Source organism: Diadema antillarum, unplaced genomic scaffold, assembly GCF_040938485.1.
Source record: "Diadema antillarum isolate AM-2024a unplaced genomic scaffold, OU_Dant_1.0 scf00000029, whole genome shotgun sequence".
Lineage (NCBI taxonomy): Eukaryota > Metazoa > Echinodermata > Echinoidea > Diadematoida > Diadematidae > Diadema > Diadema antillarum.
The window spans coordinates 4,511,743-4,524,075 of record NW_027270918.1 but is presented as its reverse complement, the minus strand read 5'-3'; the positions used below and the strand labels follow the sequence as shown (position 1 = coordinate 4,524,075).

Sequence of the window (12,333 nt, the reverse complement as noted above, 5' to 3'; positions counted from 1 at the left end):
CATGCCCCAGTCTCAAATTCTAATACATCTGACTGATCATTACTTTGTGAAGTTACTCAACGAGGAATAAAGCTAGGTTTAATAGCAGAAAATTTGAATTTTTGTCAGTTTTTTTTTACACGATCCATGAAAAACTGTGAGATGATGATACAATAAGCTCTCTCATTTGCATATTCATATCAACTGTTACAGAACTGTTTAGCAGAAATTACAGAAATTTCACACTATATAACTTTCCCATGCTTTACTTAATAAGGATCAAATTTTCACTGTCAAACCTATAAAAACCATATTCTTTCTTCTGAGACCAACATCTAGTGTGGTCTGGAATTGCCCTTTCACTAGGTAAATGATGTCCAACGTGAAAAGCTACAGAAACACTCACTGCGAGAAGGTTCCTGGGTATGTAGCCTTCCTTCTCTCCAATCTTGGCCCACCACCATTCCTTCTCCTCCTCGTCACCCTTCCGCAAGATCTGCAGCTCGTCCCCATCCCGGAAGCCTAGCTCGTCCTCCTTCTCGGCATTGTACGTGTAGACGGCGTACACCGGGTTCCCTTCGGTGCCCATCTTATTTTGCACTCCTGCGAGACAGACACAGATGTGGTATGACAATGAGATTCGGCAAGGTATCAAGACATTGTTCGACTGGAAAGATTCCTTGTTCAAGGAGAAACAGACATTATTCTAAAGAACTACATCTTTCTAGTGAAGGAAAAGGTTTTTATTGAATATGATATTGATAGTAATAATATGATCTTCTTTATCCAGGGTAGCCTCTTCGGTGTTGACATTGCCCTACCAGAGGGCCCTGCTATTTTTATTACCCTAGCATTGCCAGGTACCCATTTATATACCTAGGTCGAGAGGGACATGGTGGGTTAAGACATCTTGTCCAAGGATGCAAGCACTGGGCTAAATTCAAACTTGAGACATCTGATTGGGAGTTGGGAGTCTCATCCACTACGCCATGGCGCCTCTTATTCCAATATTACCTTCCCTCTTCCTCTCCTCTTCTATTTCTCTTCTCAAAGCTTTCTCTCATATCTCTCTCAATCTCTGCCTCCTTCCTAGTGCCAAGACATTTGCTCCTGCAACAATTGCTCTGGTCTTATTTTCTCCAAGTACTTAGGGTTAGGGTTGTGATAGGGTTTTAGGTTTAGTTGCTGTGAGGATTAGGATTAGGGTTAGGTTTATGCTTGTGGGTAGAATTTATGTTTGATGTTGCATACAGATAATGCACAGGAGCAAATGTTTGCAGGAGCAAAATAATGTCATGGAACCCTCCTTCCTAGACCTCACCCCCTCCCTTCCCAAAGAGGTTCCCTGTTGCCTACCGAAGAGATAGTCTGAGCAACCCTGGAAGCCCTCCTCATCCTCCTCACACTTCTGGGCGGGGGTCTCGCGGTCACTGATGGTAGTGGAGTAGAGGCAGGCACCGTGCTCCACCAGGTTCCGCACCATGATGATGTTGTTGCAGGAGGCCGCACAGTGCAGGGGAGTCCTGGAGTTAATACAAGAACAAGAAAACAAAAATTAATTTACTTCATCAGAGCTTTCAGACACTGACGCTTCAGACAGGGAGCACATTCTGATGATGAACTTCCCGGGGCACCCAAATTCCAAGCAATACGCACATAAAACACAAATTCATAAAAGATAACTGATTATTGGACAGAAGTCTTTTTACATTGGCAGATAGCATATAATGATCCTCCCTTCAACAGTGCATTTTCATCTGCATTTTTATGAAGTCTGTACTGTGACATGTGTTGAATGTTACCACTGTTCAGTAAAAAAGCAGACTAACTGATTACAACACCATGCAGTATTAAAAGGTGACAAAAAGCAACTTGCCAATTAAAAGTTTGTTATTTCAGATTCAAGAATCTCTCTGTCCAGTTGATATTACAGAGAATAAACTGCTAATGTGCATGACTTAAAAGTTGTTTATCATTGGGAACAGTGATTTAAAAATGTCCAAGTTGTCACATTTAATGCAAATGTGTGGGCCAGTTGTATCGCAAAACATCTTACCATATAAAAAAATTGCAATAAAGCCTAAAATATAAGGAGATATCACTATTTTTCTTTAAAAAAAACTAACTGTAGCTGGTTTATTCTAGAAACAATCTTATTCTATTGTTCCTATTTCGTATATTTAACAATACTTAATTTTGATTATATTGATTAAATTTTTTTTTCATTGGTTGTTTCTATCCCTACCCTACATTTTAAAACTATTTTGAAGCAATAAAGCTAGGTTTTTGTTTCATCTTCAAATGGTAAATATGCCTTTAACCCATTGATGACAAGTCCTGAGTATACTTGGACAGGTGTTTATGGGAAATGTGTGTTGTAGCAAAATCAGTTCGTCCTTACGGGGATAAGAACAACAGTTTTCTTCTCCTTCCAAATACATACCAGCCATCACTGTCTGGAGAGTTAACGTCCACTCCGTACTGAATGAGGAAGTTGACAATCTCGTAGTGGTTGGCACAGATGGCATTGTGGAGGGCTGTGATTCCTTCATCATTGGCACCACTTGGGTTGGACACCTGTGGTTTGGGGGTTAAGCAGAAAAAATATTGTTGCATATAGCTTCAGAATTTGTGATCATAAATGTGCCACCATGAATGAAATTAGCTTGGGTAAATACATTTGTAACTGATATGTCATTAAGAAAGGTCCAATTTATTATCTTCCCATTGACATCAGTAAAATCTGGCTTGCCTACTGTCTAAGTATGTTTTGACACAAAAAATGCTACATTTACGCATGATTTTGTATGATTTCACTGACCGAGATGCTAGCAGAATAATTTAACAACTCCTTTCACTGAAGTCAAAGATCACACTTCTGAGTAGATATCCAGTAAAATTTCTGTTTGTTGTTAAAGCTGTTTGAATGGTGCATTACAGGGTTTTCCAAACAAAAGAGCATAGGCTGAGGTTCTTTGGCAAACATACAGTGGACCCCCAAGAAGAAAGAGATTGTCACTTCTAAGGAATCTTTGATATGCTAGTGTAATTAGGTGAAATGATCTAGAAGAAATAACACACTTGGAGATTCTGTGAAAGTCACAAACCTCGGGAATGATCTGTCGAACAAGGCTGAACTCTCCCTCCAGAGAGGCGTCCAGGAGAAGAGCCAGGGGATCGAAGCGAACCCTGATGCCTTTGCTCTTGCTCTTTGGATTCTTCAAGATGCCCTTGATCTTGGTCTGAGGCTTCTTGGTCTGGTCTAGGATGGGCGAGCGGGAATACTGCGAGAGAGCCTTCTGATACTGCTTGTGACTGAGGATGGCATCATTGCGATACTTGCTGCTGGGCTCTTCCGCACTTTTATTGCTTTCTGGCGGTGCTGGCTCACTCTTCGAATCCTCAGGTGGAGTCACGTCCGGCTTCTGGTTGTCATCCACTTCCGGCGCGGCAACTGGGGTGAGTGTGACGCCCCCTTGACCCCCTTGGTCTGGCTGCTTCTGGTCTTGTTGGGGTTGCTGCTGTCCAGGAAGTGGGGCGGCTTCAGGAGGAGCTTGGGGATGCTCTGGCTGGAAAAAGGGAAGCTTCTTGCGCAGCTCCGCATTGAGGAAGGAGAAGTTTTCATCCTTGCTCTCTGTGTAGGAGAGGCGCTTCTTGAGGGGGCGTGGCATGTTGTGGATCCTCTTGGGGTCCATGTAGCGCTGGAGAGTGAGCGTTGGAAATTTCACCGGACTAGCAGGTCTGTTCGGGGAAATTGGTGCGTCGTCACCCTCATCCCCTTGCATGTCGCTGATTGGGAAGAGACCAGAGGGCTGGAAGTTTGCTGGTCTGGATGGGTAGTAGGGAGGGTTTGAGAAGCCCTGCTCAAAGCTTGGTCGATTGTAGTTGCGGTCATGAGCATTTGGGGGAGGGGCATACATGCCAACAGTAGCTGCTGATCGTTGGTGATGCGGCCTGGTGGCATCAGTGCTGTCAGCGGATGGACCTGCAGGAACAGTAGAAGGCGACTCTGAACCACGGGAAGTTGTCTGGCTGTAAAAGGATTGATTGGGGTAGGGAGCACCTGCAACAGAAGAAGAAGGAGTTGTGCTAGGGCTGCCAAAACTAGTCAACCTCGTGTTCTCACTTCTGGCGGGTGGCGGTGGTGGTGCCTTCTTGCCTTGAGGGGAAGGAGGATGCCTCAAGGCACCCTGAGGCTGCTGGGGTGGAAGTGGTCCAGAATCAAGGTCTGTAGCCTCCCACACTGATGAAGAAGGCTGTCCACTTGGGCTGTACATCGGTGACCTGTCACCAGCAGGACGATTAAAGAGATAATTCCCACGGGGATCGTTTTGGGACATGGGTAAATTTCTCTGGACCTGCACCCGAAGGTCTTTGTTGATATTTGAGATTTGTCCATCTTGTCCAGGCAACATAGTAATGGGAGACCTGTTCTGTGCATCCCGATTCTGTGCTGGCCATCGACTGGCGTTGCCCTGGCTGGGAGATCCAGCTCCTGGGCGATTACTTGAGGCCAAGTTACCACCTTGCCGCATGCCGGATGGCCCAGTGGAGCTGGGAACGCTGTCAAGACTAGAGTTCTCTGTCAGTGACGATGTCTCACTACCACTAGCGTCCATCTGAGACTGAGGAATGACCATCGGAGTGCCCTGCGGCCCTGTGACCGGAACAGACGATCCTGTGCGGGGCTTGAATCCTGGGTGCTGCAGCATGGAGGGTTTGGGGGCAGGGACAGGCTTGTTGGCCGGCACTGGCTTCTGGCGGAATGCATCGCTACCATCACCATTCACAAGACGATTGGGGCGTGGCGCCACTGGAGGCCTCTGGCCTGGATACTGACCGCCATTGTCCATGTGGGGACTGTTGCGATCCAGTCCATGGTCACTGGCCCGCCTGGGAGCAATGTTGCCATTGGGCATGTTCCTCGTCATAGCGTTGTTGTTGCTGTTGTTTGAAGGAGATGACCTTTGGCTGCTGGGCACTGGTGACTGACGCTGCTGCTGCTGCAGCGTCCTCTTACGTCTCAACAGGTCCGTCAGCTCTCCAATGCGTTTGTCGACAAGGACCATCTCCCCATTGCGCTGAGCCAGGGCTTTCTTCTGGTTTTCGACCATGATGCTCTGCTGCTCATTCATCTTATTGCGATGCTGTGAAAAATGCAGTTAGATAAAAGACACCATTAGGAAGGCAGCCACTCAGAAATATACATTCACACAAAAACACTCACATCAAATCATACCAAGGAACATAAGGCACAGAGAATAATGCAGTTTACACTTCAGAATTTCATGGCAAGCAAACTTATTCACTCTAACTCATTTTCTAAAAGATTATAAACAAAGCAAAGTTGTTCCTGCACTATTCAATCTATAAACTTGTTGATTTCATATCTTTTGGCCAAATCCAATTTTTACTTCTATGGTTTTAGCCCAATCTGATGATAGAGACAGTGACTGACTATACTAGAAATCAACATTTGACATATATCAGCATTGTGAGAAACTCTACTAACGTCAACAGTATTTTCATCTCTTAAGGAGAGCCTGATCTTTTCCATGAAATCTCTTAAATCTGGATTATGAATCTTGAGACAGATGAGCTTCAGTACAACAGGAAGGCCATGGTAACACAGCTAGGATTAGAATGATTAAGTAAAATCTATTCATTGACAGGTACTTTCCGGACATCTGTGCCAATAGGCAAGGAAAGTGCTCCATCATGAACGCCAATTAGTGAGCAAAGCACAGTACGGAGGTATCTCACTGAGTGGTGAATGTTTGTGAATGTAGCAAATTTTAGGTTTCTTCAGGGTTTGTGAACAGTTGAAATCAACTTTGTCAATAGTTGCAATCAAATTTGCAAGTTTTCATGATTGCAAACAGCTTTTCTTGTCGCAAAGAAATTTTTGAACACATTCAAAATGTCTCTGCAACATGAAACCTATTTGTGACAATTAAAACTGTTTGCAAATTTGATTGAAACGGTCTATGAACCCTGACAAAACCTGAAATTTGCTGCGTTTGAAAAACATTCGCAAATGTTTGCAGTGAGATACCCCCTTAACCCATTGAGGATGGACTGATTTTGCTATAACATGCATTTCCCATAGACACCTGCCCAAGCATTCTCAGGACTCATCTTCAACGGGTCAAGATATACACATTTACACGTGTGCAATGGAGTCCTCACCAGCAGTTCCTTGCGGAGCCGATCGAGCTCCTGGGAGGCAGCGGATGACTGGAGGGAGCTGCCGTTGCCCCTCCGGAGGTTCTCCAACTGCTGGGTCAGATGGTCCACCTTGGCCACTGCCTTCGCCAGCTCCTGCTCCTTCTCCCTGAAGAGACCTCGCAGGTCGTCCAGCTCCGCTGCTGGAAAGAGCAAAGGATGGGGGAGAGAAAGAGTAAGGATGCTTCTGGTACCGTGAGCTGTTTGAGGGGACAATAGCAGGGCTACCAACAGCTACCCACCAAAAGTAGGAAGATTCAAAGAGCAAGGAGGACGATACTCGAGATTAACATGCAACTTGATGTCATACATGATTCCTAAATCAGAGAGATCTCTATATTCCCTCATCCATCTTTTACACATACCCCCTCATCCAGACAAAGAAATGCCAAAATTTTTCAGAAAGCATCCTGGAGAATCGGGAGACTTAGCTCTATTTTAGGCAAGTCACAAGGGTTTGTGCATGATGCCATTTTGAAGAATTATACACAATTAGGAAGGGTATGTGAGAAAGTATAGCAGAAAAATCCATTCCAAATTGGCATGTGACATTTGGGTACAATGCTGCTGAGGCCTTGCTGGCCAGTCAAGCTGCAAGGACATGTTTGTATCCATATATTGTTGGCGTGTTCGGAACTAGCTAATTGGAAGGGATTTCCACAAAAGAAACAGTTTGCCCTGATAAAAAAAAAGGGCCAGTAAATAACTAAAGGCCAGTAATCCTCCAAATCTGGCTTCTGTCCAGTCTCCTAAGCTAGGCGGTGGAGTGTAACATATTGCCAAGACAACCTGCACCGGATGCCGTTACATGTCAGCATTACTCACTCATACAGGCTTAGGAATCCAAACAGAAACCACAGGTATTCTTCTGCTCACTGTACAACATGGAGCTCTTTCCATGGGGCTTGTACCCCTTCTTTACTCTACACTCCCACCATCCCTGCCCACTTGAATTTAAAGTGGTGTGCCATATGATGGCATCAAGTTTATTTGACAGGTACACACAGTTCTGCCAGCTCCAGGGTTACATTTTGATCGAAAGCCATGCTCTGGCAGCACATGCACCTGTGTTTGCTTAATTCATCTACCGCTTGCTATTATTGTTTGAGCTCCCATTTAGCACCCCTTATGTCACACCAGGCAACATTGTACATACGGTATATACATGGCTCTGAATACCCATGGGTTCCACATCTACTCTTTTGAATTGACAAAAACACAAACAAAGCCCACAGGGTTTAAAAACCACACCCACAAATATGAAATATGTCTCTCAATCTCGCAGTAAAAATTGGCTCTTAACCAAGATGGGGATTTGGCATTTCGGCTCTTCAGTAATAAAGCTCACTCAGTTATCTTGACATTACCTAATTCTGTTCATCAAAGTATTGAATATGGCTCTCAAAGCAATTGCCTTTGTCGATACTGTATTTTAGTAAGTCCAACTTAGGCTGTCATTACAGCATACATGTCTTCTTTCCTTGATGATAATGCACAAACTGATAATGTACAATATGATAATGTACTTGTATGTCTTTATTGTTTTAGATCAATTGAGAGCATGCTATAATTTGGCTCATAAATCAGTTGCATTCATCTAGCTAGGATATGAATAATTTTGTTAAAACCATATACCTTCCTTTTTTTTTCTTTTATTTATTTTTTTGTGTGTGTGCTGGTATAACTTCCTAATGTTTCTGAACAGCAAGAAGAAAAATGCATTGCACACGTAAAGTTGGTATACTCTTATCTACTGCTGAGTTTCCTCACACCTAGCTCATCCTGGAGGGATGGGGGACAAACACCACGCCTGTACTGGTAGCAGCAGCAGGCACTGGATGGCCAGAGAGGGGGTTAATACTTACACAGGTTGGTGTTGGTCACTTTGACCGTGTCCGCCTGCCCCTGCATGACACGCAGCCGCTGCAGCTTCATCTCTTGCTGCTCCACCTTCTCCCGCAGCCGTCTCAGCCGCTCGTTCTCTACGGCAACTTGCTGTATGTCACACAAAAGGGAGAGGGAAGAAAAAGAAACGTTTAATTAGTTTAGTCTTTTAGGATAAAGAATCATAAGAGTCCACACATGTACAAAAAAACAAACACTCAGTACACAGGCCTACCATACACAGACATATATTAAATTGTTGTTTTATGTCCAGTGAAATAGGTTAAAGGGACTGTACAGTACTGGTTGAGGTGGGGATTCATGTTTTGAACATTCCTAAGGGAGATAATGAGAAACCTCTTATGAAATATGAAAGAACATGTTATTTTAAGAGGGATTTAACATTAATTTGATGAAAATTGGTTTTCAAATGGCTGAGATATCCCAAAAAGTGCTAATAATAAAAGGCGACATGCCACATTACAACTTTATTAGGATCTCTTTGTTTCACCTTGTTTTTGGATATCTCGGCCATTTCAAAACCGATTTTCATCGAATAAACTTTTGTTACCCCTTAGAACTGCATGCTCTTTGACATCTCATAGAGTGGTTTCTGCATAGCTCGCAAAACGTTAAAAGCTAAATCCTCACCTCGACCAGAACTGTACACACCCTTTAACTCTGGCATCCTGGTGTACATGGACATGGTTGAATGTGTGTGTGTGTCTGTGTGTGTGTCTGTCTGTATGTCTGCTTTGTTAAATCATCAATATGTATGTTGGGAGAAAAGAAAAAAATCAAGGAAGTACGAGGAACAACAGAAAAGTAGCTAGTGAGATAGACAAACAAGAGTATTATGCTTGTGATTTCCAAGCATTCAAGCAGGTTGGTTTGACGCATCCTTGTAAGTTTGTTTGTTTGCTCATTTTTTTTCACCAGCCTCACCTTGTATATCAGTGCAATTAACAGACAATAATGGAATATTCAGTGCAACTATCTACAGAACAAAAACATGCATTCAACTTCATCACGTTCAATGATCAGACATTTTTGCCTGTGACGCACACTGTATAGTCCCAAGGCAGTTGCAAGCATATTACCGTAAAGCTGCATAAAAGTTCCACTGAATGCTGTACTACTCGGTAGCTTCCATCAAAACTGCTGTACATGTATTACTATACTCTAGGGACTGCTCAACCCATTTATCACTCTTGTTGTACAGCTTTCAGTATATAACTACGTTTCCATGTAATCAATACATGAAAAAAACAAAACTGCTCCAAATCTTTCACATTTTTGAACAACATACATGTAGAATGTACCCTTTCACACAGAAAACCATACATAATGAGTTAAAGACTACGAGATCAAGTGAATGCTACATTCCCCACCTTACCCCACCCCTCCATATTGTTACTATTTAGGGACACTGACCACAAGATGAATAATTCATGGAGAATCTAAAGGCATGAGTCATGCGGTCATGGCATTGCTTGGAAATGGCCCACACCTAATCCAGACGACCAGGCTTAGCATTAAACAAACACTGAGATAGTTTGAGAAGCAGAAGGGTGTTAATTCCAGTGTTTGCATGGCATTACTGCCCGTATGGTGTCCACAACATATGACATCAGGCAAGGCATCAAATTTCTAAGCCATCAAGCTCAAAATTTTACTGATCTGCACAACATGAGGTAATTGGGTACAATGAAAAAAAAAAGAAATTTATATTTCTATGACACCCCTTTACTGTAATTCTCCCCTCGCAGTATACGAATAGGAAAAAGGCCTTTGTACAACTACAAGCAGGACAAATTACATCTCATTCGACTGATAACAGCCACAACTGCTAGAGGCAACCATCACACTATTGGATGCAGGGACTGTCAAAAAGAAAACAAAAAGGGGGACAAAAAAGGGAGCTGGCTAGTCTTATGATTATGTTATTTGCCTGGATATTCTCCTCGCATTGCATCAAGACTGGAACAGCGGGCAGTGCCGGGCAGCGCTGTTTGTGCAATTCTTGGATACACTGCGCTTCACAGCTGGTTATCGCCTTTCACTGCCAGCTTGGTTCTCTCCAGACGTCAGAACCCAATTTGATAAAATGCTGCCTTGCGCTGCTCCAGCACGAGCAATGTCTCACAATCACCAGAATGCAAACGCCAACAAGAGAAGCGGCGCAATGTGATAAAGAGAGAGCGCGGTAAAATCTCACTGTGCACCATTGCTATGATTTGATTGCCCTGTGTGAGGAGTTAATTTATACACTTGTGCACCTGCAATGAAGATTACAACAAGGATTGGCGCAAGGAGCAAGGACTTTCAATTGATTATGCACCCGTAGAAATAAGTCAATCAAATTGAATGTATATGCAGACCTCTGAATTCATTACACAGAGGCAGATGAAAATTATTCCATTCCTGCCAAAGAGCCATGTCTATTCTGCAACCACATATCACACTACAGCTGCCTTACCCCCTCCCCCTCCCCATTACAGACTAATATCCACTTAACTCCTACACTTTAAATTGATTACTGACGTCCACAATCCACTTACTGACTCCTTCACTGCACAAACATCTCACTGACATTTTGAAGAGCACATGGATTATAGACATCATAGACTACAGTATCACAGGCACCTATCTCAATTTTCCTTGTTTGGTTCTTCATAGTGAGCTTTACATACAACTGTAGAATATCTAGATGCATTTAGCGGAATACTATGTGAACGCATGGAATCCAACCACTGAGTCATCACAAGAAGATATTAATTAAGAGGACAGCTGTACATTTCTCAGACTATGATTTGAGTATTCATTTGATAGTTGCCCATCTTTTTCATTGTAATTGATGCTTTTTTAATTCTTTTTTTTTATTACTGGTATGAGGTATGGAAGATGGTAAGCTGAGACAGGGAAAAAAGAAAAGAAAAAGAGGGATGGAAGAAAGAAAGTCAACCTAACATATGTGAGGTATGTTGGTTTAAGCTGAACAAGAGTGCACATGCACTTTTCCCCCCAAACGAAACAGACACCCAGAACTATTCCAAGCTACATTTGCAAAACTTTCGAATAAGAAAATTGATAGTTTCATTTCCCCTGGTTAGCCTCACAGGGTTTCTACCTTTACAAAGCCATATCTACAAAATGTAATGGCGATCTGTCATAGACAGGATGTTATATGATACAAGCATTCTTTTTTTTTTTTCTAGTGCTGACTCACAGAAAGTGATGTACTTCTGGTGAAAATACAAAGCATTATTCTTGTAGTGAGACTAGCATATTTCACCCTGATGCAAGTCGTAATATCATAACAAGATGAACTATACAGGAAAAGGGAGTACAAATAAGCATGACCTATTTCAAAATCAGTCAATCTTACAGCTATCTATGCTGTCATGCAGAAATCAAAAACAGTCAAATGATAATCTGCATGCTGTAGACTAGGCGTCACAGTCGCAGCATTAAATTGAATATCCCCTGCTGGAAATTTGCCTTGAAGTGCTTCCAGGTAGAAACATAATTTGATATGAATGATTGAAATGCCACAGCAAATGTCATATGAATCCTGATGTTTTTTGGGATAACCCTCAAAGAAAATATAAACACATCAACTCCATATAAATATTTAAAATTCTCTCCTTCCCCTCAAAAAAAAAAAAAAAAAAATGATGGTTAAGACAACTAGAGCTCTTTGGCTACTTTCTATTGACATATAAGAATTATGATCCAATTCGTCATAATGAATACATCCCCGTTCTCCTGAAAACAATTTTTAAATGTTATTGCTATTGCTGATAGTCCTATGGATCCTGCTGCAATCTACTGATAACATCCCTCCAAGCCACCTACACAGATTTTTCAATCAAATTACATTTATTACGGCTGTAAACGTCAAACGAGTCGCGACTGTATCCCCTCTGGTGATGCACGTCTAGGAATCCACATCTAATTAGCTTTTTGCGTCAAAATATTTTTGTTGACCTTACTTCTAGTGTGTGTGTGGTTTTTAAATTTCTTCTGTCTATTTTTCAGAGGAAGGTACGGTCTGATAGTTGATAGATTTCAAACATTAAGTTAACCCATCTAATTAAGAGCATAGTCTGGTGTAGCGATAAAAACACATGTCAGATCTAGTGACGATCAAATTTATGTTCCTGTCTTGAAAGGGCCAAAATACAGATCCTGAGAAACCAGGAAAACAATAAAACAGAAATAAATAATCAGACCACAAGCATG

At 42.4% G+C, this 12,333-nt stretch overlaps 1 protein-coding gene across 1 annotated transcript in view; it reads right to left on the bottom strand.

Annotated features, from left to right (window-relative positions):
* Positions 1 to 244: 244 nt before the first annotated feature.
* The window catches only part of LOC139739735 (apoptosis-stimulating of p53 protein 1-like), a 51,241-nt gene continuing 39,152 nt past the window's right edge, over positions 245 to 12,333 (bottom strand). The window contains exons 6-11 of the mRNA XM_071650340.1: positions 8,070 to 8,199; positions 6,169 to 6,347; positions 3,087 to 5,126; positions 2,423 to 2,556; positions 1,336 to 1,502; positions 245 to 582 (exon numbers count right to left, since the gene is read on the bottom strand). Coding sequence (XP_071506441.1) covers positions 245 to 582; positions 1,336 to 1,502; positions 2,423 to 2,556; positions 3,087 to 5,126; positions 6,169 to 6,347; positions 8,070 to 8,199 — 2,988 coding nt within the window. The remainder of the gene's footprint in view (positions 583 to 1,335; positions 1,503 to 2,422; positions 2,557 to 3,086; positions 5,127 to 6,168; positions 6,348 to 8,069; positions 8,200 to 12,333) is intronic.